Source organism: Mirounga angustirostris, unplaced genomic scaffold (assembly GCF_029215605.1).
Source record: "Mirounga angustirostris isolate CCGP_5_RB_7025 unplaced genomic scaffold, mMirAng1.0.hap1 SCAF_16, whole genome shotgun sequence".
NCBI lineage: Eukaryota > Metazoa > Chordata > Mammalia > Carnivora > Phocidae > Mirounga > Mirounga angustirostris.
This window is the reverse complement of record NW_026991724.1, coordinates 188,942-213,286: the sequence shown is the minus strand read 5'-3', so window position 1 is coordinate 213,286 and position 24,345 is coordinate 188,942. Positions and strand designations below refer to the sequence as shown.

The 24,345-nt window shown below is 52.2% G+C and overlaps 1 protein-coding gene across 5 annotated transcripts in view; it reads left to right on the top strand.

Moving 5' to 3' along the window:
* SPIRE2 (spire type actin nucleation factor 2) overlaps positions 1 to 23,369 on the top strand; it is a 34,009-nt gene extending 10,640 nt beyond the window's left edge. The window contains exons 2-15 of one of the 5 annotated variants that reach the window (XM_045890517.3): positions 1,059 to 1,102; positions 5,053 to 5,409; positions 8,515 to 8,595; positions 8,718 to 8,882; positions 10,283 to 10,369; positions 10,625 to 10,748; positions 10,857 to 11,026; positions 11,492 to 11,681; positions 13,234 to 13,355; positions 16,137 to 16,271; positions 16,401 to 16,468; positions 20,616 to 20,643; positions 21,931 to 22,046; positions 22,350 to 23,369. In XM_045890517.3, the coding sequence (XP_045746473.1) occupies positions 1,059 to 1,102; positions 5,053 to 5,409; positions 8,515 to 8,595; positions 8,718 to 8,882; positions 10,283 to 10,369; positions 10,625 to 10,748; positions 10,857 to 11,026; positions 11,492 to 11,681; positions 13,234 to 13,355; positions 16,137 to 16,271; positions 16,401 to 16,468; positions 20,616 to 20,643; positions 21,931 to 22,046; positions 22,350 to 22,572 (1,910 nt within the window). In that variant the 3' untranslated portion in view covers positions 22,573 to 23,369. Of the gene's footprint in view, positions 1 to 1,058; positions 1,103 to 5,052; positions 5,410 to 8,514; positions 8,596 to 8,717; positions 8,883 to 10,282; positions 10,370 to 10,624; positions 10,749 to 10,856; positions 11,027 to 11,491; positions 11,682 to 13,233; positions 13,356 to 16,136; positions 16,272 to 16,400; positions 16,469 to 20,615; positions 20,644 to 21,930; positions 22,070 to 22,349 lie in introns of those variants that run through there. The other 4 variants (XM_064581102.1, XR_010408171.1, XM_064581103.1 and 1 more) reach the window with 4 other exon arrangements.
* The last annotated feature ends 976 nt before the right edge of the window (positions 23,370 to 24,345 follow it).

Sequence of the window (24,345 nt, the reverse complement as noted above, 5' to 3'; positions counted from 1 at the left end):
AATGGATCAGCCCAACACAAACGCCCTTTATCTTTGGCAATCTCCCTAGCTCTTAATGGCATTTTGGAAATATTTGCAGAGTTAGCAGGTTCACTTAGCAGAGATGTCATGTTTTATGTTTTTTTTATACCTACCTCGTTCCAAAAAGAAGTTAAGGCAAGTCAAGTTCACCCCCTAGCAGAGGTCCTAGCTGCATGCTTAATTCAAGGAAGGGTTAGCAATAGTGGGTCTCCTGGTCTCCTGCAGCCTGGCAGCTTGGCAGACCTGGGGGGTGGTGTGGGGAGCAGCTGGAGCAGATTCTAGGGTCCCCTGGCCTGGCCTCACCTGGCACCACCACTTACTAGCTGTGATACCTGTTTCTTCGTCTGTGAAATGGGTAGCAAAACCACCTACCTTCTGGGTTGTATATGGGTTACAACGAGTGAGCACTTACGAACATGTTAATTCAGTACCATGTTTACTAACAAACATAATAAAATGCCTCGTACCTAATTTAGCACCTGGGCTTCAACCCAGAGACTCTGATTCTCTGATGGAGGCTCTGGCAGTCTGGGGGCAGATGTCCGAATCTACAGGTGGTGGCCAGATGCTGACTTTCCCAGCTCAGCTCTTGGGAACTCCAGAGCAGAATCTGTGGTTGCCTTTGAGCCTGGGTTTCTCATTTGACTCTGCTGTGATTTGGGGGCACATGGCTTCAGGCTGTGAATTACAGACCATGAGGGCTTTCCTGCGGACAAGACTTAACTGACCTGCTCGTTCCTTATTCCCTCTTTACTCTAGCACCAACCATGCTTCCCCAGGGGACCCCCCGAGTGGTCACTGTGGGGTGTGACTGCTGTGTGGGGTGTGGGCAGGTGCTGCATCAGTCTCCTGGCATTGCACCTGGATGTCCATCCAAGTGACTGGCAGGTCGACCTGTCTAAGCTTTCTGGTGTTCCACTGGAGCCTTTGGGGGATACGCTGTGTGTTCCTGAGAGGGGAGGTAGATGGGTGGCCCTATTTGCCAGGGCCTGAGGCTGCTGAGGTATGTCTTGACTGCCTGTTATCTCCTCTTGCAGAGTCCACAACGATGGTGTTGTCACCAACCAGCTCAGAAGCCCAGGTACCTTTAAAATAATTTTTAAGTTTACTTGATACACATTAAAACTAGTATGTGTCATGTCATGTCAATTAAAAAGCATATAAAGTTACACCATTGTTTCCACAAGTTAGGACACAGATAACATAGTCAAAGGGCTTAGTTGAAAGGACGTGATGAAGAGAGTGGGCAGGTGAGGACAGAGAGCCCACCGGGGTGTGCAGAACCTGGCAGGCCTTGGAGAGCTGAAGGCGGGGGCGGGGGGGGTTGCGATGGCTCCCCACCTCCTTCTCCTCTGCCGCCCCCAAGCTCCTGGTGTTGCCTCCCACTGACCAGAGGGAGGGAGCAAAGGTGACATGGTCTGTGGGGTTGGCCCCCCCGGGCGCAAAGCATCAGTCAGGGAGTGGGGCTGACGGGCAAACAGGAAAGCCAGCCGGTGACCGATGTCCACGAGTCCCCACGTCACCCGCAATTCAAATCTCACCAGTAGGACCTGTGTCTCCCTGTCCCATCCATCTGCCCCCGGGAATTTGTCCTGAATTTAATGTTGATCATTCCACTGCCTTTAAGAAAGCTTTATGCAAGTATGTATTTATTTATTAAACACAGCGTTATGCCAAGGGTAGTGGGCTGGTCACAGGCCATAGTGTCTGTTGTGGAGAATTAAAAAACAATAATAAAATCATCCCACAGTTTTTCTGCGTTTTCTTATTACCACATGCTGGCAGTTCTCGCTAATGTCAGTGATAAGGTACCCTTCCCAGCAGCACCCTGCCTACGATTGTGCAGAGCTGGGTGCTGGTCCTATTGCCATATATTGGTTTCCGTAATTTGCTTTGGGGGAAAAAAGAACAGTCTTGTTTTCAAGACTCATTTCCATTGCTGGCAGAGTACTCTGGATACTTTGTTTACCCAAAGCCCAGGAACGTTCCCCTGCCTTTCAGACAGTGAGTCTGAAGAGTCCCCAAGTGAACGTGCGTCCACCACCTACCATTCCAAAGGAGGCCTGTTAGCAATTCTGAAAGTATTTTTAAGGAGCTTTGTTTGTGGGGGTCCAATCTGGACTCTTGTGCCCAGAGCCCCACCCCAGGAACTGTGGTAGGAGGCCACTTGTCGTGCTAACCCGGATTCTTGCTGCCGGCCCCTCGCTGACCACGTCCTGCAGTCTCAGCCCCTTCTCCCGGAGGCCCTTCAGCTAGCAGGCTGACCCCCAAGCTGGGCTACTGTGAGCCTGTTCAGTTCCCGAAACGCTGTGGGCAGGTAGGGCTGGAGGTTCTGAGACTGGCTGGCTGCCCAGATTTTTCCTGATGGGAAAGCAAGGGCTCTTTGCCTTTCAGGGAGTTTCCAATGTCTGGGCTGGAGCACAGAGAAGCTTTTAACCGAGCAGCCATCAGATAAGAGGCTCCTGTTGGAGTTAACCCTTTCACCAATGCGGTGCTAGCTTAGGCAGCTACCAGGAGGGAGAGGGAGAGGCGTGGGTGGATTGGGGTGCCGCTCTGTGATGTGCTGGCCTTCTGGGCCCCTTTGTCTGCCCTGCCCCATGCGGCAGAGTGGTCTCCATGGAGAGACCAGGGCAGAGCGCCCCTGGGTCAGCAGTGGCTGTGGACTAGAGAGTGGGCACGAGCCTCTCCCACCATCTCCTTCCTAGCATCTGCCTCTGGGCCACGGAAGAATCAGTGGGAATTTGTGTGGACCGTGGTTCTTGCCAGCCCAGTAGCCCTGATGGGGATCCCACTGCCACAGGGGACTCCACCTGGCCCTGTGCCCTCTGACTCATGATTTGGGGTTGTGACCCTTGCCTGCCTAAAGCAGAGATAAGACCGCCTCCAAGGGTGGACTGGGGTTTTGTTGACTCCAGGCTGGAACTTCGCTCTGTTAGAGCCTTGCCCTTTTTACCAGGCCCACCCCTCTCCCCGCGCTGGCCCCCTCCAGGCTCAGGGTGTGTTGTAAGGCGTTTCTGCAGGATAGAGAAGGCTGTCTTTGCGCCTGTCCCCTGCCCAGCACTGACTTTCTCCGTATCCTCCTTCAGCTCTGCTCAGGCTAGTCCCCCTGGGCTGCCGCTGTAGGAAATGAGGGGAGAGACCAGGGGCTTGCCCCATCCCCCAGGCCAGGCGGACTTGGGGGTGGAAGGTGAGGGTGTGGTTCCATCCTCCACGCAGTGGCCTCCCACCTCGGCACACGGCTTAGAGCACAGGCTGTGGGCGGACCCAGGTCCCGAGTCGGCCCTGCCGCTGGCAGCTGTGGTCTGGTGACCTTCGGCTTTGCCTCCTCCTCTGCCTGGAATCCAGAGGTTAGCCCTGGGGTTGGGCAGTCCTGCAGTTACTGGCAAAGGGCTCAGAGCAGTTGATGACGTGAGAAGAGCTACCGTCATTTTGTATCGTTGACATAAAGGGGAAATGTCGAAATGTGAAAGCCGAGCAAGCTAGAAGCAGAGTCCACGTGCTTGTCCTTACCCCTCTGCTCCCTGCACGAGCCTCTTCCCTGACCTTCTCAGGACTGCATTCCTGCGAGCAGGGCACGTCAGACGCCGATGGCACTTAGGCAGATACACGAGCGGAGCCGCGGTATTTCGCAGACGTCCTCTGGAGAACGCGGGCTCCCCAGTTGTTAATGGCAGTCCATGAAAATAGGGTTCTCTGCCAACTAAAGTTGAGAAATGCTGAGTTAAGAGGTCTCTCTATTGCCAAACTCGGAGTTTTAATAAGCTAATACGCTTTTAAAAGAAGTGCTCATGGAGAATTTCAAGCATAGGTAAAGTAAATGACAGCATTGTAGGCCCCGTGCCTGGCTGGGCTCCATCAGCCACTGTGACCCTGGGGACCCCACCCACTCCCCGCCCCCACTCAGGTGCCGCTCCTTTTTCTTTTTCAGATTAAATTTACATATGTTGAAATTTACATGGAGTTTAAAATATTTTTAAGGGAGAGGATGTCATTTCTTAGGAGTTCAGGCGTCTGCACTCTATCCTATGTAGTTAACGATTGCAACATGCTAGTCTTTCTCCTCTGATTTAAAATACGCTCTTACATGACATTAAAAGCTAACGTTTAATTCAGTTGTCTGTCTTTTTAAATCACATTTATTGGGATACGCTTTATATTCAGTGAGCTCCTGTGCTCCTTCCAATCTCTGCCTCAACCCCCAGCTTTTACCCACTGACCTTCTTTTTTTTTTTTTAAAGATTTTATTTATTTATTTGAGAGAGAGAGAATGAGAGAGAGCACATGAGATGGGGGAGGGTCAGAGGGAGAAGCAGACTCCCTGCCGAGCAGGGAGCCCGATGCGGACTCGATCCAGGGACTCCAGGATCATGACCTGAGCCGAAGGCAGTCGCATCACCAACTGAGCCACCCAGGCGCCCGTGACCTTCTTTTTATGGCTGTAGATTAGCTTTGTCTTGCCAAGAGTTTTAGATAAACAGAAACATGCACTTTGGCTTCGTTGCTCTGTGTTCACTGTGTGTGTAAGAGGAGTGCATGAGTTTGACCCTTTGCCCTGCTGCCTGGTATCCCACGGTAAGGATGGGTCCCCTTTGTTTATCATCTACCAGTTGAAGACATTTGGACATTCCAGGTTTGGGCACTATGGGCATTCCAGGTCAAGTCCTGTGCGGTTGTATGTCTTTCTTTTTTGTTGGTTAGATACTCGGGAGAGGAGTTGCCCTCTCTTCATGTGGTGAAAGCATGTTTGACCATAGGAACTTGCCAGGAAGTTTTCCACGGTTCCAATAGTTTCCAAAACAGTTCCAATAGGAACTGTTTTCCACGGTGGTCGTGCTGTTTGGAAAGCATCTTGTCCATTCCGTGACATGTTTGGTTGTCTCACAATATACGCCCTCTGGATGGGCAGCTTGCTCTCATCTCGGGGAGGTTGTCTTGTAATTCATGGGGCGGCTGTTCCTCTCCTGGCTGGGTCCTTTGCAGGTTGCCCCCTTTCCCCCCTTCCCCATGACACTCTGGGCCCCTGTCCTGCAGATGGTGCAGTCACTGGGCTTTGCCATTTACCGTGCGCTGGACTGGGGTCTGGACGACAGCGAGGAGAGAGAGCTCAGCCCGCAGCTGGAGCGGCTCATCGACCTCATGGCCAACAATGACTGTGAGGACAGCAGCTGTGGGGCTGCCGATGAGGGCTATGGGGGCCCGGAGGAGGAAGAGGAGGCCGAGGGCGGCCCTCGCGCTGTGCGCACCTTTGCCCAGGCCATGCGGCTCTGCGCGGCCCGCCTGACCGACCCCCGGGGCGCGCAGGCCCACTACCAGGCCGTGTGCCGGGCGCTCTTCGTGGAGACACTGGAGCTGCGGGCCTTCCTCGTCAGGGTCCGTGAGGCCAAGGAGGTGAGCAGGCGAGGATGTGTCAAGGAGGGGCTGAGGACGTGGAGGGAGCTTCCTGGAAGCCAAGGAAGGGAGAGGTGGGCCGAGGCGGAGCAGGGCATGAGGGGGTGGTATGCCCAGGTGGTAAGCAAGTGGGAGGGATCACAGGGGAACGGGAAGAGGCCCCCAAGATACCTTCCTGGCCGTCTTTCCTGCCCCGTACCTCCCACCTCCCCACGCGTTGGTCCCTCTGTCTCTCCAGTAGGAAGTGGAAATCCTCAGCTCAGGGCTCTGAATGGCCTACCTTGCTGTCTGCACTCGGGGCAGCTCCGTCTCAGATGCTTTGCCGGTTTTCCCTTGACCCTAAGCTGGATTTTGCACAGGAAGGAGCTATGGTTCAGAGACATTAAGTAGCCGTCTCTCAGCCTCTCGGCCCCAGGACCTCCTTCCTGTAGCCTCCCAGATCCTCATGTTCATGTGTCCAGCGAGGCCTGGCTGTCCTCTCCCCGTGCTGGTTCCTTCTGGGAACCACTTGCACTAGTTCGTGCATGCGTGTACTCACTGTGCTTGGACTTTTGGGGAGGTGGGAAATCCAGTGCCGGTGGCCCCCCACCACTCTTTTCACAGCTAAGCAAATGGAGGCTCTGAAAGCTGTCGCTTGCCCCAAGTCAAAGCTAGTCCAGGCAGAGCTGGTGTCTCCCTGGGTGGTCCCAGAATTACTAGCTGACTATCTTCCTTCAATTCTCCCATCTCCTCCCTTGGAGGGAACTGGCACACTTCCCTGAAGCAGGGGTCTGGGCACAGGGACTCCTGCCTCCCATCAGCAGTCACAGATGAGAGAATGCAGACTTCGCAGAGGGCAGGGGAATTTGCTCCACCCACTCTTGCTTAAATGGCAGAAGGTGTTGTTTGGAATGGACTGATGCTCATCCCTGGACCAGCTTCCCTGAACTCGTGGGCCTGAGGAGATTCTCAGGATTGCTCTGATTGACGGGGCCGGGTTCCCAGCTCAGGGCAAGTCGGCGACACTGCCTGAGCCGCTGGGCCCTTACCTGCAGCCCAGCTGATAGCCCAAGGGTGGGTGGTTCCTCTGCCCACTCCCTGCCCCCCTGCCCCCCCAAACCCCACTCCTCCTTGACATCTTAGAGATGTGCTTCTAATGTTTTAATTGGTGGATGGTCTTAATGCTTCTGTTTTTCTTGCTCTGAAGTCATCTGTTCTGTTGCTAAGATCAGTTCCTTATGCAGACAATGGAAGCACTTTCTTTAGCAGGAGCAAACAACTCTAGACTTCCAAGTAATTGACCCAAGAGACGTTCAGGGAATTGGTAGTAACGGGGAGAAAGAAGAGTGTCTGTTGGTGGGACACATCTGGGCTGGCATTTTAGGAAGAAACACCCTGTTCAGGGACAGGTATAGAAAGTCCAGGAGGGATGGGAGACCCACCCTTCATGCCCTTTGCCCACAGGAACTGCCAGATCACACACAGGTCTATTTTTAGAATCAGCCAGATCACACACCATGTGCTACTCTGAGACTTGACAGCATTTTCTAGAGCGGGTAGCTCTAGCTTAGCAGGTAGCTTGGGATGAAAGCCAGGGTAACCGGTTCTGTCTTAGTGGGTGGGGCGGGGGCAGTGAGGTGGGAGCTGTGTGCTAAAGGTTCAATGCTTCTCCAGGGTAGGAGAGTTGGTGGGAACAGAGTCTCCAGCTGCTGCCAAGATCCAGGACAATGAAGGCAGTTAATCTAGCAGCTTCTTCCCAAATTCTCAGCAAAGAACAGTACCTAACAATCCTTCATGTTCTTCTTTGGCCCTCACCGTGATGGTGGCATTTTCTCTACTTGATAAAATACGAACCTGTGTCTCTTTCCCAGGACTTGCTGAGTGACTCCTCCTATTACCCATCTGTCTACTCATCCATTCTCCTATCCACCCATCCATCCACCATTCCTCCATCCACCCATCCATCCACCATTCCTCCATCCACCCATCCATCCATCCACCCATCCATCCACCCAACCACCCACCCACCCATCCATCCATCCACCATTCCTCCATCCATCCACCCATCCACCCATCCATCCATCCACCCATCCATCCATCCATCCATCCATCCACCATTCCTCCATCCATCCACCCATCCATCCACCATTCCTCCATCCACCCATCCATCCACCCATCTACCCTTCCTCCATCCATCCACCATTCCTCCATCCATCCACCCATCCATCCACCATTCCTCCATCCACCCATCTATCCACCCATCTACCATTCCTCCATCCACCCATCCATCCACCATTCCTCCATCCACCCATCCATCCATCCACCCACCCATCCACCCATCTACCATTCCTCCATCCACCCATCCATCCCCCATTCCTCCATCCACCCATCCATCCACCATTCCTCCATCCACTCACCCACCCACCCATGCATCCGTCCATTTATTCATTTATCCAACCACTGTTTACAACCTAGCATCTGTAATGTTGTGCTATGAACCAGGAATACTAAGGTCAGAAAACAGAAACATAAATGTGGTTCTGGCCTCTGGAGCCAGTGGTCCAGACAACACTCAAAGAAGCAGATAACCATAAAACTCCAGTGGGGATCATGTGTCAAGAAGCAGCCATGGGTTTTCCAAGAGCAGGGTGTGCATGTTGCCTGGGCAAAGAGGCTAAGGTGTTCCTGAGGAAGCGCCCTGAGAGCTAGATCTGAAGGAAGACTGGGAGCTCTTCACAGATGACAGAAAGCAGGGTTTCCCCTGCATCTGCTCCCTCTGAAGGACACATTGCTCTCTGGGCCATGTGGATCAGCCAAGAGAAGAGAGAGAACCAGAAGTTCTATATGGGTGCTAGGTGGGTGTTATGTTCTCACTTCTGCCCTTGCCCAGGAGGAGCTTCCAGAGATAGCTGATGGGACACCAAGTGTCCCACGTGGTTCCACAGCTAACAGCTTTGTTTCTCTCGATCTTTCTGAACCCAAAGCCTTGGCCAAAAATGCCCACTCATCCCTTTTTTAGCTGGTGGAATACTAGCCCACGTGTTAAGGGACTGTCCCCAGATGGACAGACCGGTAGGGCCCATATCCCCATGACGACCACTCTTTCACCTTCTCCTGGACTAACAGATGCTGCAGAAGCTTCGGGAGGATGAGCTGCAGGCAGAGAAGCCCCTGGCAGAGCTTGACAACCTGGGACACACGGACTGGGTAAGCTATGGCTCTCCTCCAGCCCTGGGACACAGGGCTCGGCCCCCCCACCTGGGGTCTGTGCCAGGCCTCTGGGAGCCCCGCTGGGTCTAAGGGCCATTTTCATCTTCTCGGGGGCCCAGGCCCGACTCTGGGTGCAACTCATGAGGGAGCTCCGCCATGGGGTGAAGCTCAAGAAGGTGCAGGAGCAGGAATTCAACCCCTTGCCCACTGAGTTCCAGCTTACCCCCTTCGAGATGCTGATGCAGGACATCCGCGCCAGGAACTACAAACTACGCAAGGTCATGGTGAGCTGGTGGGGGAGAGGAGCCTACCCCCGAGCCTTCTGCCCACCGGTGGCTCTGGAGCCCCTGCTCTGTGTGCTGGCTCCTGAGCTGGGTATTCAGATGTGCATGGGCAGATGTGGCCCTGACTCACCTGGCTCACACCTGACACGGTGTGACGTCGGGGACACGGTGTGACAGGGTGTGATATCGGGGACACAGTGTGATATCAGGGACCCGGTGTGACACAGTGTGACATCTGGGACATGGTGTGACAAGGACAGGGACACAGCGTGACATCAGGGACACAGCGTGACGGGGATATGGTCTGATGAGGACACGGTGCAACAAGGACAGGGACACAGTGTGACAAGGACAGGGACACAGCATGACGTCAGGGACATGGTGTGACATCAGGGACACGGTGTGACTTCGGGGACACTGACAAGGACAGGGACACTGTGACGTTGGGGACACTGACACAGTGTGACATCAGGGACATGGTATAATGGTGTGATGTCAGGGACACGGTGTGACAAGGACAGGGACACAGCATGATGTCAGGTACGGTGTGACAAAGACAGGAACACAGTGTGACATCAGGGACACAGTGGGGCATGGGGTGATGGGGACACAGTGTGACACTGGGGACGCGATGTGGCATGATGTGATGCTGGGGACATGGTGTGACAGGATAGGGACACGTGATGCCAGGGACACGGTGGGCACAATGTGACGTCGGCGACACGGTGTGATGTTGGGGACATGGCATGACATCGGGGACACAGCATGATGGGGCATGGTGTGACAAGGACAGGGACACAGTGTGACATTAGGGACATGGTGGGACACAGTGGGATGTTGGGGATACAGTGTGACAAGGACAGGGAGAAGGGACGAGTGGAGGATTCTGGAGGACCAGCAGCAGCAGCTGAGATGATGGGATTGTCCCATTTCATGCTCACATAACTCTTGCTGTGTTCTGGCTTCACTCTGCAAATTTTAAATGTGGAGTTCATTTCATTCTTTTTTTTTTTTTTAAAGATTTTATTTATTTATTCATGAGAGACAGAGAGAGAGACAGACGCAGAGGGAGAAGCAGTCTCCCCGCGGAGCAGGGAGCCCGATGCGGGACTCGATCCCAGGACCCTGGGATCATGATCTGAGCCGAAGGCAGACGCTTAACTGACTGAGCCAACCAGGCGTCCCAGTTCATTTCATTCTTAGGACAGCTGGGTGACAGGGGTGCCCCTGACCTTCATTCCCACACAAAGAATCTGAGATGTAGGGAAGTTAGTGGTGGTCCCAGCGGCAGCCCTTGTGCCCGCCATGCAGCCCATGAGGGTGGCGTGAGGACCAGGTCCTGCTCAGGGCTGAGTGAGTCCTCCCACAGCCCAGCTACTGTGTGCGTACCAACCCCACAGGTCGATGGAGACATCCCTCCCCGGGTGAAGAAGGATGCCCATGAACTCATCCTAGACTTCATCCGCTCCCGGCCTCCACTGAAACAGGTACCAGCTGTGCAGGCCCCCCCCCCTTGGCCTTCCCTCCTCAAGGGCGGAATGGCACCTCCACTGAGGGAGGGGGCTGAGAGGTTGATTCTGAGATGGACCTGCCCCGGGAGCACACAGGGCACCTCCCGTCTGCCCCCTGCTGTGCCGGCTCCTGATAGGCCTGGCTGTGTCATCAGGGTTCCTCCCCACTCCAGTATGTCTGTGTCACAGCCCCACTGCCTTTCCTTCCTGGAGCTGCCATACTCCCCCCAGGTCTCCGAGAGAAGGCTTCGCCCCTTACCGCAAAAGCAGAGAACCCTGCACGAGAAGATCCTGGAGGAGATCAAGCAGGAGCGGAGGCTGCGCCCGGTGGGGGGCGAGCACTGGGGTGGCCGGGGTGAGCATGGGACACCCCCCTTCCCCCCTTCCCTCCTTCCCTGCTCCCTCCCCCTCTGTCCCCACCCCCTCACTCTCCTGTCCTGCCCCACCTCCCCGCCTCCACCAGGGTTTGGCTCTCTGCCCTGCATTCTCAATGCCTGTTCAGGGGACACCAAATCCACTTCTTGCATCAACCTGTCCATCACGGATGCCGGGAACAACACGCAGCGCCCACGGCCCCGGGTCCTGCTCAAGGCACCCACCTTGGCTGAGATGGAGGAGATGAACACATCTGAGGTCAGAGCCCACCAGGGAGGAGGCCTTGGGCCACCTCTTCCCATAGCACAAAAGGGCTGGAATGTACGTACTCCATCATCTTGGGGCTGGGAAGCTAAGCAGCCTCCTGGCTGATGTGAAAAGCCAGTGGGTCTCACTGTGACACTGAGTGGGACACTCGATGGGGACATCATGTCCTCACTGCCCTCTGAGCCCAAGGAAACCAGGGGTGGTAGCGATCTCAGTGGGCTGCCCCAGACACCAGACCGATCATCTCCAGGACTTCCCACAGGCCTCAGGGAAGGGTTTGTTTTTTTGAGACACTTGTTTCCACTGTATAGAGGATAGTGAGGCTGGGCAGTAAGCAGAGGTGACCCTGGGTGGCCTTAGTGGGCCCAGCAGCGGTCCCCTGCCAGTCCAGGGACAGGCAGGAGGTGCTGGTGTTGGCGGGCAGAGTGGTCAGGGCTGAGTCTGCTGTGTCCACAGGAGGAAGAGTCTCCATGTGGGGAGGTGACACTGAAGCGGGACCGCTCTTTCTCAGAGCATGATCTGATCCAGCTCCGGAGTGAAGTGGCCTCTAGCCTGCAGCCAGCCACTCAGCCCCAAGGAGGGTTGGAATCATCCCGGCCCCGTGCAGGCAGCATGCACACTTGGAGGCCAAGCGCCCAGGAGCAAGGCAAGTGGGGACTCTCACCCCCTTCTCCCTTGACACTGTCCTGTGGGCATCACGTCCTGCCTTGGGTCCTGCTGTCGTCCTGAGCAGGCAGCGCTCAGAGGCCACAGGAAGCTCCTATCTGTAAGAAGGTGTTTAAAGTTCAAGCCCAGACTTACCTCATTGCCTCAGGCAGGCATTCTCCACTTTTTTAACTTGAAAACTTTCTTATAAAATTAGTAATCCACATTTTTTGTAAAACACTTTTTAAAAACTTTAAAACATTTCCCTGATTCTAATATCTAGAGATAGTTACTATTAATATATTGGTGTATGAAAAGAAAACTGGATGGATGGAGGATGAATAGACAGATGATGGATGTATATGGATGGATGATGGGTGGATAAATGACAGATAATGGAAGGATAGATGGATGATGCATGATTGGATGGATGATGATGGATGGATAGATGGATTATGGGTAGATAGGTGGGTGGATGGATGACATGGATAATGGATGATGATGGATGGATGACGGGTCGAAGATGGATAGAGGGATGATAGGATAGATGGATGGATTATGGGCAGATGGGTGGATGATTGATGGATGGATGATAGGATAGATGGAAACATGGATGATGGATGGGTGATGGATGGATAATGGAAGGATGATGGATGGATAATGGGTGAGTGGATAGATAGATGATGGGCAGATGGATGGATGGATGATGGATGGATAGGCAGGTGGATAGACAAATGGATGGATGGATAGATGACTGATAGATCTTTCTAGTCTTTTTTTTTCTGTCAGTGAAAAGGTGTCTGCAATGAACCGGATGGGCCATGCAGCACACACCACTCTAGAACCTGACTTATCGTCACCTTCTTTCCCTGTTGTTCAGCAGAGAGGTCAAAACAATCCTACTGGCCACACAGGGATAGTTAGTCCCACTGTTGCAAGGGCTGTGCTCCCCAAAGTGCTGACAGGACATGGGGTTGTCCCCTCCGCCTCACTCACTGCTTCTAGCACACATGGCCAGGCCACCTTCTCTGCTCTCAAGGTTACCTTGAACCACCCTCTTGCTCTCTTGCCACTCTCAGGGTGGTGCCATTTGGTAGCTGATTCACTTCCTGGAGTGAAGAGGTCCAGGCCAGGCCAATTCCATACCTCACCGTCTCCCACAACTATCCTCAAGTCTCAGGGACCCCGTGGTGGAGGTGAATCTGCCTTTCTCCTCCATCCCTGTCTGCGTTTAGAGCAGTGAGCAGCACTAATGGGGGAGGCAGGCTTCCCGCAGGACTCGTGCTACCTGCTTTCCCTGTTGGCTGCCATGGGACTCCTAACGTTGGTTCGTTAACAAGGATCCGATATGGGGCCCCTATAGGGGTCCCTTGGGCCTGCTGCACTGACATGCCCCCGGTGTGGTTCACATGCTCTCTATGTGTCCTTGTGCTTGATGACGCCCCCCAAGACCCCTACTGCCAGGCCAGCTGTCTCCCTCACCCCCGGGCACAGCCCTCCCACACCAGTTTCTGCCAGGTTGTCTGGACAGGGCTTCTGTGCTCTTACTCCAGGTCCCTTCCCGGTGAGCGTCCAGGCCCAGCCTGACCCCAGCTCCCTACCACACAGTGACCTGGGCTCAGCAGAGGACCAGCCAGAGGCTTCTGCAGCCCCAGACACCCATCACCTGTGGCTGGTGAGTGACAGAGGCCTAGTTGTCCACAGTAAGTGGGTGCGGCGTCTCTTGGGCCCTTAGCCTCACGTCTCCGCAGAACAAGGCCCAGCAGGAGGCACCCCCCGCCCCACTCCTTCGAGGGTGTCGCTAGGTCTGCTCTGGAGCCGCCACATCTGGTTTCTGCCGCCACCTTCTGGGCACAGCAGCCCCCTGGCCAGAACAAGGCCTTCCTAAGGGGACAGGGGACATCTGAAGTTCTTACTTCCATCTTGGTGAGGGTTAAGACAGGTGAGAAACTGGAGCCCTGTGCCTGAAGGCAGTGAGATGTGACGGCATTTTATAGGGTCAAGACTTTTACTTTGCCACTACACCCCTTAGCCCTGCACCTGGGCTTCCTCAGCCTTAGTGTAGGATTTTATCAAAGGGATTACAGTGGTGAAGAGCCCGCATGTCCAGGGTGTTGTACATCACCCTTTCCTTGCAGTTTTGTCAAGAGGCTCACATGAGAACAGATGTTAACTTTGAAAAGTGCCATATAAACGTAAGGTAGTATTACTACTGATACTCCCCAACCAAGTCCTGTGTTACCACTGCATTAAAGATTACCCCAAAACTTAAAAGTGTAAACCACAAACTTTTATTATCTCACAGTGTCCGAGGTCAGGAATCCAGAAGTGGCTCAGCTGGGCAGCCTGGCTCAGGCCTCCCCGGAGGTTGCACTGGAATGTGGCTCCTTGTGTGGCTGTGGGTGGGAGGCCTTGGGGCCTCCACATGCGGCCCTCTCCCCAGGGCTGGGTGTCCTCAGGACAGGGTGGCGGGCTTCCCCCAGCGCTCCATGGTCTGAGAGAGACACCAAGGCAGAAGCCAGCGTCAGAAGTCACTCCTTGTTATTTCCACCCTAATCTCGTCATTACAAGTGGGTCACTAAGTACGTTCTCAGGGGAGGAGAATTAAGGCCCCCGCCCTTTTTTGGGGGGGCTGTGAAGAACCAGAACCAAGTTTTTTACTTATTCATTTCTTGCATTTGAAGTATTCCTCGATGGCATCCTTGGCAGGATCTTTCCCGTAGTCCTTAACCACCACACAACTGCAACCAAGCCCTTGACGGGGTTTTCTTCTCTGTCGGTTTTACAGAGCCCATCCCTTCCCCTCGTTTCTCCTTGTCATCAGCCTTAATTAGGTTGACTTGGTGCTCAGCACAAAGCACTCCACCAGCTTGACACGCACAGGCTCATCACAGTTGGTGCAAACGCACGGAGACGGGTTTGGCACTTGTCTAAGGCGTTGCAGCTTTGTGAATCCCACGTGCTAGGCCATCGTGGATGAGGCGGGCCCAGCCCCTCCTGTGAAGCCGTATTAATGTCCGTACACCACCAGCAGCAGGGCCTTCCTCGGCCACGGCGGTGGGATATGGGTGGAACGGAGTCTTGAGTGCATGCGAGCCCCCACGCAACTCGGGCGGCCAGCAGAGAGGAAGGCTCGCTTCTTGAAGGGATGTCAATTAATTGGAGGACATGTATATATTCTTTTTTATTTTAAGTAGGCTCCACGCCCAGCGTGGGGCTTGAACTCACAACCCTGAGATTGAGACCTGAGCTGAGATCAAGAGTCAGACACTTAACCGACGGAGCCACCCAGGCGCCTCGATATATTCTTTTAATCAATTAATTTTGGGGGGGGACATATCTTAAAATGACAAATCCCCTAAGTGTATTCTTCTTAGCACAGCTCTCGAGAGTGCTTTCTGAGAGGTTTGCCTATCAAACATCACATAACCTCAGCGACTGTCTGCCCTGACGTGAGACTTCTTGGCCATGTGTACAGTTAGTGTAACGTGTAAGGGTCACAGGTTAGGGTTCAGGCTGTTGGAAACAAAGGTCAGAAGCCAAAGGACCTGATGCTTCAGGCTGGAATGAGAACACGGTCTCTCAGACTCTCCCGACAACTACCCTCACTAAGATAATCCCTTGGCAATCTGAAACAAAAAGCAGTATCCTGACTCCCACCTTTGCGGCACCGTCGCGGGCTGGTGCCCCTCATCATGACTCATCTCAGTAGCTAAATGTTAAATTTGGGGTGCCAGGCATTGCGCTCAGGGCTGTATGTGTTCTCTCAGTGGAACTGGAATGCAGCCCCACTTGACAGAGAGGCCCCGAGGCTTTGAGAGGTCGAGCTCTACAGTGACCTCCCTGGAGGGAGGGCTGAACAAGGCACACTCACCATGGTGGCCCAAAGCGGTAGGCGATGTGGCAGGTAGGACACACGCCACCCACAGACGGGCCGACTCAGAGCCCCGCTGGTTGGCGAGCACTGAGCTGGGCAGCATGCAGGAGGTGCCCGGGGCCTTCTGCTGCCGGCGAGGAGATCGCCCTGTGGTGAAGAGTTCCCGGAGGAGAAGGGGTGGGCCTGGGGACCCTGGCTGGTTTTGATTGGCTGTGGTGTGTGTTTGCAGGTGGGGAACAAGGTGGGAGGCAGACATTTCAGGTCTGGAGAGCACTGTGAACACAGGTGGGGACGGCTAAAGGTGATGTGGTCAAGAGTGGGCTGGGGGCGGGGCCAGGTCACAGGAAACCTTGCTTGCGGTTGCACGACCCCATCAGAGAAGTCCTGAGTAGCATGTGTGGCTCCCAGGGGTAGATGAGCTAAGAATGGGGTATTTTAGGAAGTTGCTAGGCTTGGGTAGGCTGAGACCACAAAGATTCCAGAGTCCTTAGAGAAGAGAGGACCTTGTGGACAGGATCCTGAAAGGCCTCATTCCCGAAGACCTGAGGAGCACTGACCCCTTGCCCCTTTTGTCCCCAGGAGTTCAGCCACCCTGTGGAGAGCCTCGCTCTGACTGTGGAGGAGGTGATGGACGTGCGCCGTGTGCTGGTGAAGGCCGAGATGGAGAAGTTCCTGCAGAACAAGGAGCTCGTCAGCAGTCTAAGGAAGGGGAAGGTGAGGTGGCTTGCACCCAGCTGCTCCCTCGTCAGGCAGGAGCCCTGGGTGGAGGGCAGGCCAGGCAACCTGAACCCTGGGCTGCTTCCTCACCAGGCAGGACTAACTAATCTGGGCCTTTTCTTACAGATTTGTTGCTGCTGCCGAACCAAGTTCTCGCTGTTCTCCTGGCCACCCACCTGTCTCTTTTGCAAGAGGTGAGCCTCTGTAAGCACCCTGGCTGTGAATTAACATGGGAGGAGGAGGTAAGCGTCTCTAAGCCAGCACTGTCCAGTAGAACTTCCTGTGATTGTGGGGATGTTCTATCATGCATCGTGGGCTAGTGCAACCATGGAACACAATGTTTAATTTAATTTTAATAGCTAAGGGGCTCCCACCTTCAGGCAAGGTGGGATAATAGGGATTAGAACGGGCACCTTCCACCTGAAACAACCAAAAAAAACCCCCCAAAAACCAGAAAACCCAAAGAACAGGAAACAGTGGATTTCAAGATACTGGATATCAGGTAACCACAGGAAACAGGCTGAGCCCTACAACTGCCTCAACTGGAGTTTCTAGGTCATGGCCCAGAGGCCACTTGGCTCCTCAAGTGGAGGAGGTAAAGCTGAACCCAGAGAGACCAAGGCAGCTAGAGGTCTTAGTGCAGATTTCCAGCAGGGAGAGAGCTGTCCACAGGGTGAGATCCCCCTGGAGTATTCAGCAGGGTACTTATCAGCACATATAAGCCAGGAAATTACTGAAGGCTGGGGAAGAAGCATCCTGTAGCAAGGACTGGCAAACTCTAAATCTGGCCTACTACCTGTTTTGTAAATAAAATTTTATTGGAACAAAGCCACATCCTTTGTTTATTCATTTAGCCACATCTAAAATGTTTACTATCTGCCCCTTTACAGAAGAAGTATACTGACCCTGTGCTAAAGCTTGAAAGGAATAGTGTCTGTTCCCACCAACCATGGTGGAAATGTTGTAACTCATGAGCCACTGAGTGGGATACAGAGGAAGGTCTTGTCCCACTAGTGGCGAAAAAGTACCCCTAGACTGAGCGTTGTTCCAGACCTAAAAATTAAAAAAAAAGCAAGACCTAAAAGGACTAAACCATTCCCAAGTATCTTAAATGCTTCCCAGAACAAAGCTCAAGAATAGGAAGAGAAAAATATCTGGCACCCAGCAAGATAAAAATGTCTAGCATCTAATCAGAGGTATCAGGCATGTCAAGAAGCAGGAAAGCAGGGGCGCCTGGGTGGCTCAGTCGTTAAGCATCTGCCTTCGGCTCAGGTCACGGTCCCAGGGTCCTGGGATCGAGCCCCGCATCAGGCTCCCTGCTTGGCGGGGAGCCTGCCTCTCCCTCTCCCACTCCCCCTGCTTGTGTTCCCTCTCTCGCTGTGTCAAAAAATGGATGAAATCTTTAAAAAAAAAAAAAAGGAAGCAGGAAAACATGACCCATGATAGAAAAAAGAAGTCCCTCAGAACTGACACAGATGTTAGAATTAGTAGGTAAGTACATTAAAAGTTTTGAACTGTATTTCATATGTTCAAAAAGTTACAGGCATGAAAAATTCGAAGACGACACAAAGTTCTAGACATAAAAACCAGAATGTTTGGATGAATGTTCCCAGTTACACCAGATAAAAGTTAACAGTAGATTCAACATTCAGAAGAATGTGCAGAAGAAAAAATTAATGAACTCAAAAGAGAAAACAATAGTAGAAACTAAAATGAAAACACTAAGAGAAAAAATAACTTTAAAAAACGAAAATGGTGCCAGTGAGCTGTGGGATAACGTTAAGAAGTCTAATGTAGATGTAATTAAAGTCCTCAAAGGAAAAGGGGGGGGCAGAAAAAGTATTTGAAGAAATAATAGCTATAAGGGTTTTCCAAATTTGATGAAAAATATAAACTCACAAGAAACTCAACCCTAAGCACAAGGAACATGAAAAAAATTGCAACCAAGGCACATATTAACCAAATTGATCAAAACTGTAATAAGGAGAAATTCTTTTTTTTTTTTTTTAAAGATTTTATTTATTTTAGTAGAGCAGGGGAGGAGCAGAGGGAGAGGAACAAGCAGACTCCATGCTGAGCGCGGAACATGACGTGGGCTGAGGCGAAATCAACTGAGCCACCCAGGTGCCCTAAGAGAAATTCTTAAGATCAGCCAGCAAATAAAGACGTGTAGAGAGGACAGCCAAGGGTGGTTGCGGGCTTCTCAGTGAAATAACGTGAGCAACAGGACAGTAAAAGAGCATTTCCTTTTTTTTTTTTTTAAAAAGATTTTATTTATTTATTAGAGAGAGAATGAGCAGGGGGAGGGGCAGAGGGAGAGGGAGAAGCAGGCTTCCCGCTGAGCAGGGAGCCCGATGCGGGGCTCAGTCCCAGAGTCCTGGGATCATGACCTGAGCCGAAGGCAGACGCTTAACCGACTGAGCCACCCAGGCGCCCCTAAAAGAGCATTTCTGAAGGACTGAAAAACTGTCCACCTAGAATCCTATACCCAGCAACACTATGCTTCAAAAACAAAGACAAAAAGTAAAAACATCTCCAGAAATACAAAAACCAAAAGAATTCTTCAGCAGTACGCCCACTAAAACAAATTTTCAGTGAGGTCCTTCACATACAAGGAAAATGACACCAGATGGCAATCTGCATCCACACAGATGGAGAGCACCGGAAGTACCAACTAGTAAGAGAACACAGAAGTTGATTTTCTTGTAACTCTTTACAAGGTAAATCAAGATCCAGCACCCAACAGGGTGAAATGCAGTGTCCCGTCTCAATGATTACCAGGCATGCCAAAAAATTAATAGCAATGTATTATGGGATTTATAATATATCTCTAAGTAAAAAATACCATAACAATGGCATTAATGCCAAGGAGGGGATCAGAAGAAGGATGCTACTGGGGGTATTTTATACTCTACATGAAGTGGTAAAATATTACTTGATGGTAGGCTGTGGTAAGTTACAGAAGTATAGTAGAAGTCTGAAAGCAACCACTAAAGTAAGAAAGCAGAGAAAGAGCATGGAGTCATAAAAAGTAATCAATTAGTAAAAAGGAAAAGGGGACAAAGAACAAATAGGGCAAAAAGAAAACAAACAGCAAGATGATAGTCCTAAACCCCACTGTGTCACAGTTACCTTAATTGTAAAATGTCTACACAACAGAGTAAAGAAAGCAAGACCATCTGCTGCCTGCAAGACATGTACTTTACCTAAAAAGACACAGACTGGTTAGAAGGAGAGTGGAGAAAGATAGACCATGCCAATACTAGTCAAAAGAAAGATGATGTATTAATTTCAATGTAGATCGCAAAAAACATTACCAGAGATAAAGGTGTTCCTGTCATAATGATAAGGAGGGAAAATAACTATTGTAAACACTTGACATACTAACAACAGAGCTCAAAAATATGTGGAGTAAAGATCTGATAAAGTTGCAAGGAAAAAGAGGTAAATCCATAGTTCTAATTAGAAGTTCAACAGCCTTCTCTCAACAATTGATAAGCTTGCAGAGAGAAAAGTACTATGGATATTGAAGACTTGAACACTACCAACCGATTTGATCTGACATTCATAGCACAGTCCACCCAACCACAGCAGAATGTACTCCTTCTCAAGTGCACACGGACCATTTACCAAAATAGACCGTATTCTGGGTCATAAAACAGGTCTCAAAAATGTAGAAGGATTCAAGTCATGGAAAGTACGTTCCCTGACCACAGTGAAACAAGATAAAATTAACCCAGAGGTTTCTAGATGGCAAACCAATTATAAGATGTCCATGCAAGAGGACACCGTCCCTTCTTTTAAAGAATAAATTTGGACAATTTGTCCCCTGATGTATCTTTATAGAATAGTACGCATAATACCCCATTTATTTTTATTTTACGTTTAAATGTGTATCTTTGTCAATCGCACTTGGATCTGGAGAAGGAAACCTGTCAGCAGGATTGCCTCTGAGGACTCCTGGGTCTCCATTACAGTCCTCTCTCTGTTGGGGTTTTTCCAAGAAGGCATTCATTTTTGAAATCAGGAATGGGGAATAAAAAGATGTTCATCGCTGCTTAAAACTGAGCCGCTCAACTATGGCCCCTCTGGTTTGGAGGGGCTTGTCGTGGGAGTGTTGGGCACATGAAGAATCCCCAGACCAAACCGTCCAGAGAAAGAGCTGTGAGTGGCAGAAATATTTTGGATGTACAGCTAATTAAAAAGAAGAGCAAGATTTGGGGATAAAATAAGCGAAATACTGAATAACTGGGGGTCAGGCAGGGGGCAGGGCAGCTGACTGGCGGCGGGAACGGTTTCTCTGTGGCCTCTTCACAGCTGACCCTCCTCTTTCCCTTCCAGGGCTGTCTGCACTTCCTGCAGCATAAAGGTGAGGAGTGTTTGGGGTCTGCGCAGGGCCCCAGGTGTGTGAGGTATCCTGTAGCTGACGTGGCTTGAGCCACAGTGGGGGGGTGCACAGAGGCTCTACTGTCCCCTATGAGCTGGTCACACATGGACCAGCTTGTCCATCTCCTTCCTCCTCACAAAACCCATCCCTATACTTTCCAAGACTGTGTAGTTTTTATTTTTATTATTATTTTTTTGAGTGGGGGGAGGGGCAGAGGGAGAGAGGATCTTTTTTTTAATTAATTTTTTTATTCTGTTAATCACCATACATTACATCATTAGTTTTAGAGGGAGAGAGGATCTTAAGCGACTCCCCGCTGAGCACGGAGAAAGGCGTGGGGCTTGATCTCATGACCCTGAGACTATGACCTGACCCAAAATCAAGAGTCGGACCCTTAACCGACTGAGCTACCCAGGCGCCCCAAGACTATGTAGTTTTTAAAGACATGTAGGTGGTCTTTTAAAAAAAATTTTTTTTTAAAGATTTTATTTATTTGAGAGAGACACACAGAGAGAGGGAACACAAGCAGGGGGAGTGGCAGAGGGAGAAGCAGGCTTCCCGCCGGGCAGGGAGCCTGATGGGGGCTTGATCCCAGGACCCTGGGCTAATGACCTGAGCCGAAGGCAGGACGTTTGACCACTGAGCCACCCAGGCGCCCCCCAAAAATGTTTTTTGACATTCCACGTCAGCAGGCTGGTGCCAAGAAAAGCCCTTCACTTCCCCTCCGAAGGCCCTCCCTTCTGGCAGTACAACTGCTTTGAATGTTTTTGGCAGGTTCTTCGTGGCAGTCTTGGGGGGGGGGGGTCTTTGTATCTGCAGATGTACAGACACAGGGGGTGGTCACATTTAGAACTATGTCATCCTGGTGCACCCCAGCCTAGAAACAAGGGCCTCTGGGAGGGGGTCCTACCACCTCGATTTCAAACCCTCCGTATTCTGCCGTTCCACTGCGGAGAGACCGCCGCCTAGTCAACATTAAGAATCTACTGCATGCAGGGTGTGTGCCACATGGTATACATTACAGGTTGTCTGTCTAGGGGAGTGCAGGTTGTGGTTGGGCGTGGGTACCAAGCAAGGGGGCCCAGGCCTTCAGATGGCAGGCATGGAGTGGGGGTCCGGAGAGCACACATAGGGCAAACGATGGCCTCTAGACACGCCCAGAGCGTCACACAGGCCAAGAGCTGGTGGCTGTCCGTGGGGGTGGGGGTGTGTGTGCAGGCGCCTGTCTCCGGGGCGTGCCTGGTCCACCTCTCCGTCTGTGTGTTGTAGATGAAGATGCCTTCTAAGAAGTTTGCGCACATTCCCGTCTACGCGCTGGGCTTTGAGAGTCCTCGGAGGGTGTCAACTGCCAGAACTACACCGACCCAGAAAAGAGACGCCTTCCAGTGTGTTCCTCTGCCCTTTGCTGGTATCGCTGTGGTGGTCAGGCACTGACAGTAATAAAGGAGCTGGGGGGCTGGTTTGCTAGGACACTCCCAGGACAAGGAAATCCAAGGCAGCTGTCCAGTAAGAGACTTCTCAGAGGGTCTGGGAGCTGGAAACGGAACTGGTGGGCGGATCCCAGGACTCCAGCTACCTCTTGAGGAAAAGCTTTTGCTGGGGGTAGGGGATGGGAGGGTTATGGCGGGTGGGCTGTGGCTACGGAGGAGCCGGGGAGAGACTTCCCTGACGGCTCTGTCCTGCTCCAGATCCCTGCAGGGGCCCCAGTGGCAGAGTGTGGAGGAGGCATTCCCGCACATCTACACCCACGGCTGCGTCCTCAGGGATGTGTGCAGCGACTGCACCAGCTTCGTGGCGGACGTGGTGCGCTCTAGCCGCAGGAGTGTGGATGCCCTCCACACCACGCCTCGCCGTACCCGCCAAACCCAGTCCCTCTACATCCCTAACACCGGGACTCTCAACTTCAAGTGACGGCTCTCAGCCTTCCTGGGCCACCTAGCCAGAGGCTTTTCAAGGTGGCCAGGCTTCTGGAGAGGAGCCAGGCTAGTCCTGCCCCCTGGCTAAGAAACTCCCCATCCTGGGGCACAGCTGCTGGCCTGCCCTCCTGAGTGTGCATGTACATATATACATATATAGATACATTTATATGATATATACACACAGCCTATATATTTATATACATTTCCTGGCCCCAGAGTTTATTTGGGGTCAGGCTCACTTCAGGACCCTCCCCGGGGGAGGCTGTTTGCTTTTGGGAGTCCTTGGCTGGGGGTAGGGGATGGCACTGGAGTAGGTTTTCTCACTCAGGAAGAAGGGCAGGTTGGAGATACAACAGTGGATTCCAGATGATAGGGCTTTGGGAAGACCCCCACCCCCGTGTTGGTTCTCTTCTCCATCCTGAGGATGAGAACACAGCAGCTTCCCCTCCCTGGGTAGATGTCCAGGCTGGGACAGGATGCTTTGGTCCCCAGATAGACAGGAGCATTCTGAGCGGAACCTGGCCTGCAGAGGCAGCCGGGAAGACCAGGAGTGGGCAGATACTTTCCTAGCGGCATCATGCCCTTCCAATTGGAAGGTTCAAGGCCAAGCTCCCTCCTTGCCCCCTGCCCAGCTTCCATGCCCCAGCCATCCTCACAGACTCAGAGGTCCAGAGATGGTGCTGGTTCCAGGGCCCTGGTGATGCTGGTGATCCTGGTGCAGGGAGGAACTCTGTAAATTTGTACACACAGCTGCTCTTGGCCTAATAAAGGTGGTCTCACAGTCTTTTGTCTGGGGTGTAGGCTGAGGACTATTGAGCCACAGTGGTGGGCACATTCTCCGAGGGCAGAAGCTGGGCTTTTAGGGGCTACGTGCCCTCTGGTGCACATTCAGGATGCCCATCATGAGATGAAGGTGCTCAGGCCCACTCCCGTCCATGATGCCCAACTTCATGATCTGGCCATCTTGGTCCCATGGCCGGCAGGGCTGCATGTGGCTCAGCCTGATGCCTATAAACTGCCGGCCTCATCCCCAGATCCCTACTCCTGTTCTCTGGGCAGATGATTCCCTTAGGGTTTGCAGGGTGGGGGCAGCTCCACCTGCTCTTCAGGAGAATGGCGGGAGAAGCACCTACGTGCTCTGCCTGCCACATGCATCTGGGAGGTGGGTGTCAACCCACCTTACAGGTAAGAAAACCGAGGCTCAAGAGGGGAAGCAATTAAGCCAAAGAAACACAGCTCACCTGGGACCTCAACCCAGGCCTATCAGATGCCAGGCTCTAATTGCCTGTCACATGGACGGGGGCCCAGAGGAGGCCCCAAGGGTCAGGACTTGTAACACAGGGGCCTGCAGGAGAGGGTACTTCATCAGTTGGCGTCCATGACATTCAATTACACTAAATTACAACAGCCAATAAAAACACCAGCTTCCAACACTTCTGGGCATTTTATGGGCAGGGAGTATTATTATTCCCATTTAAAAATGAGAAAGCAAAGGGGTTCCTGGGTGGCTCAGTCGCTTAAGTGTCCAACCCTTGATGTCGGCTCAGGTCATAATCACAGGGTCATGAGATCGAGCCCCTCGTTGGTCTCCCCCCTTGGACATGGAGCCTTCTGCCCCACTCTCCCTCTCTTAAAAAAAAAAAAAAAAAAAAGAGAAAAAGAAAAATGAGAAGCAGATACAGAAAGGATAAAGATTTGCTCCTAGTCACACAGCCAGCAATGGGAAAGCTAATATTTGTGCAGCAACCTCCATGGGCAGCTGCTC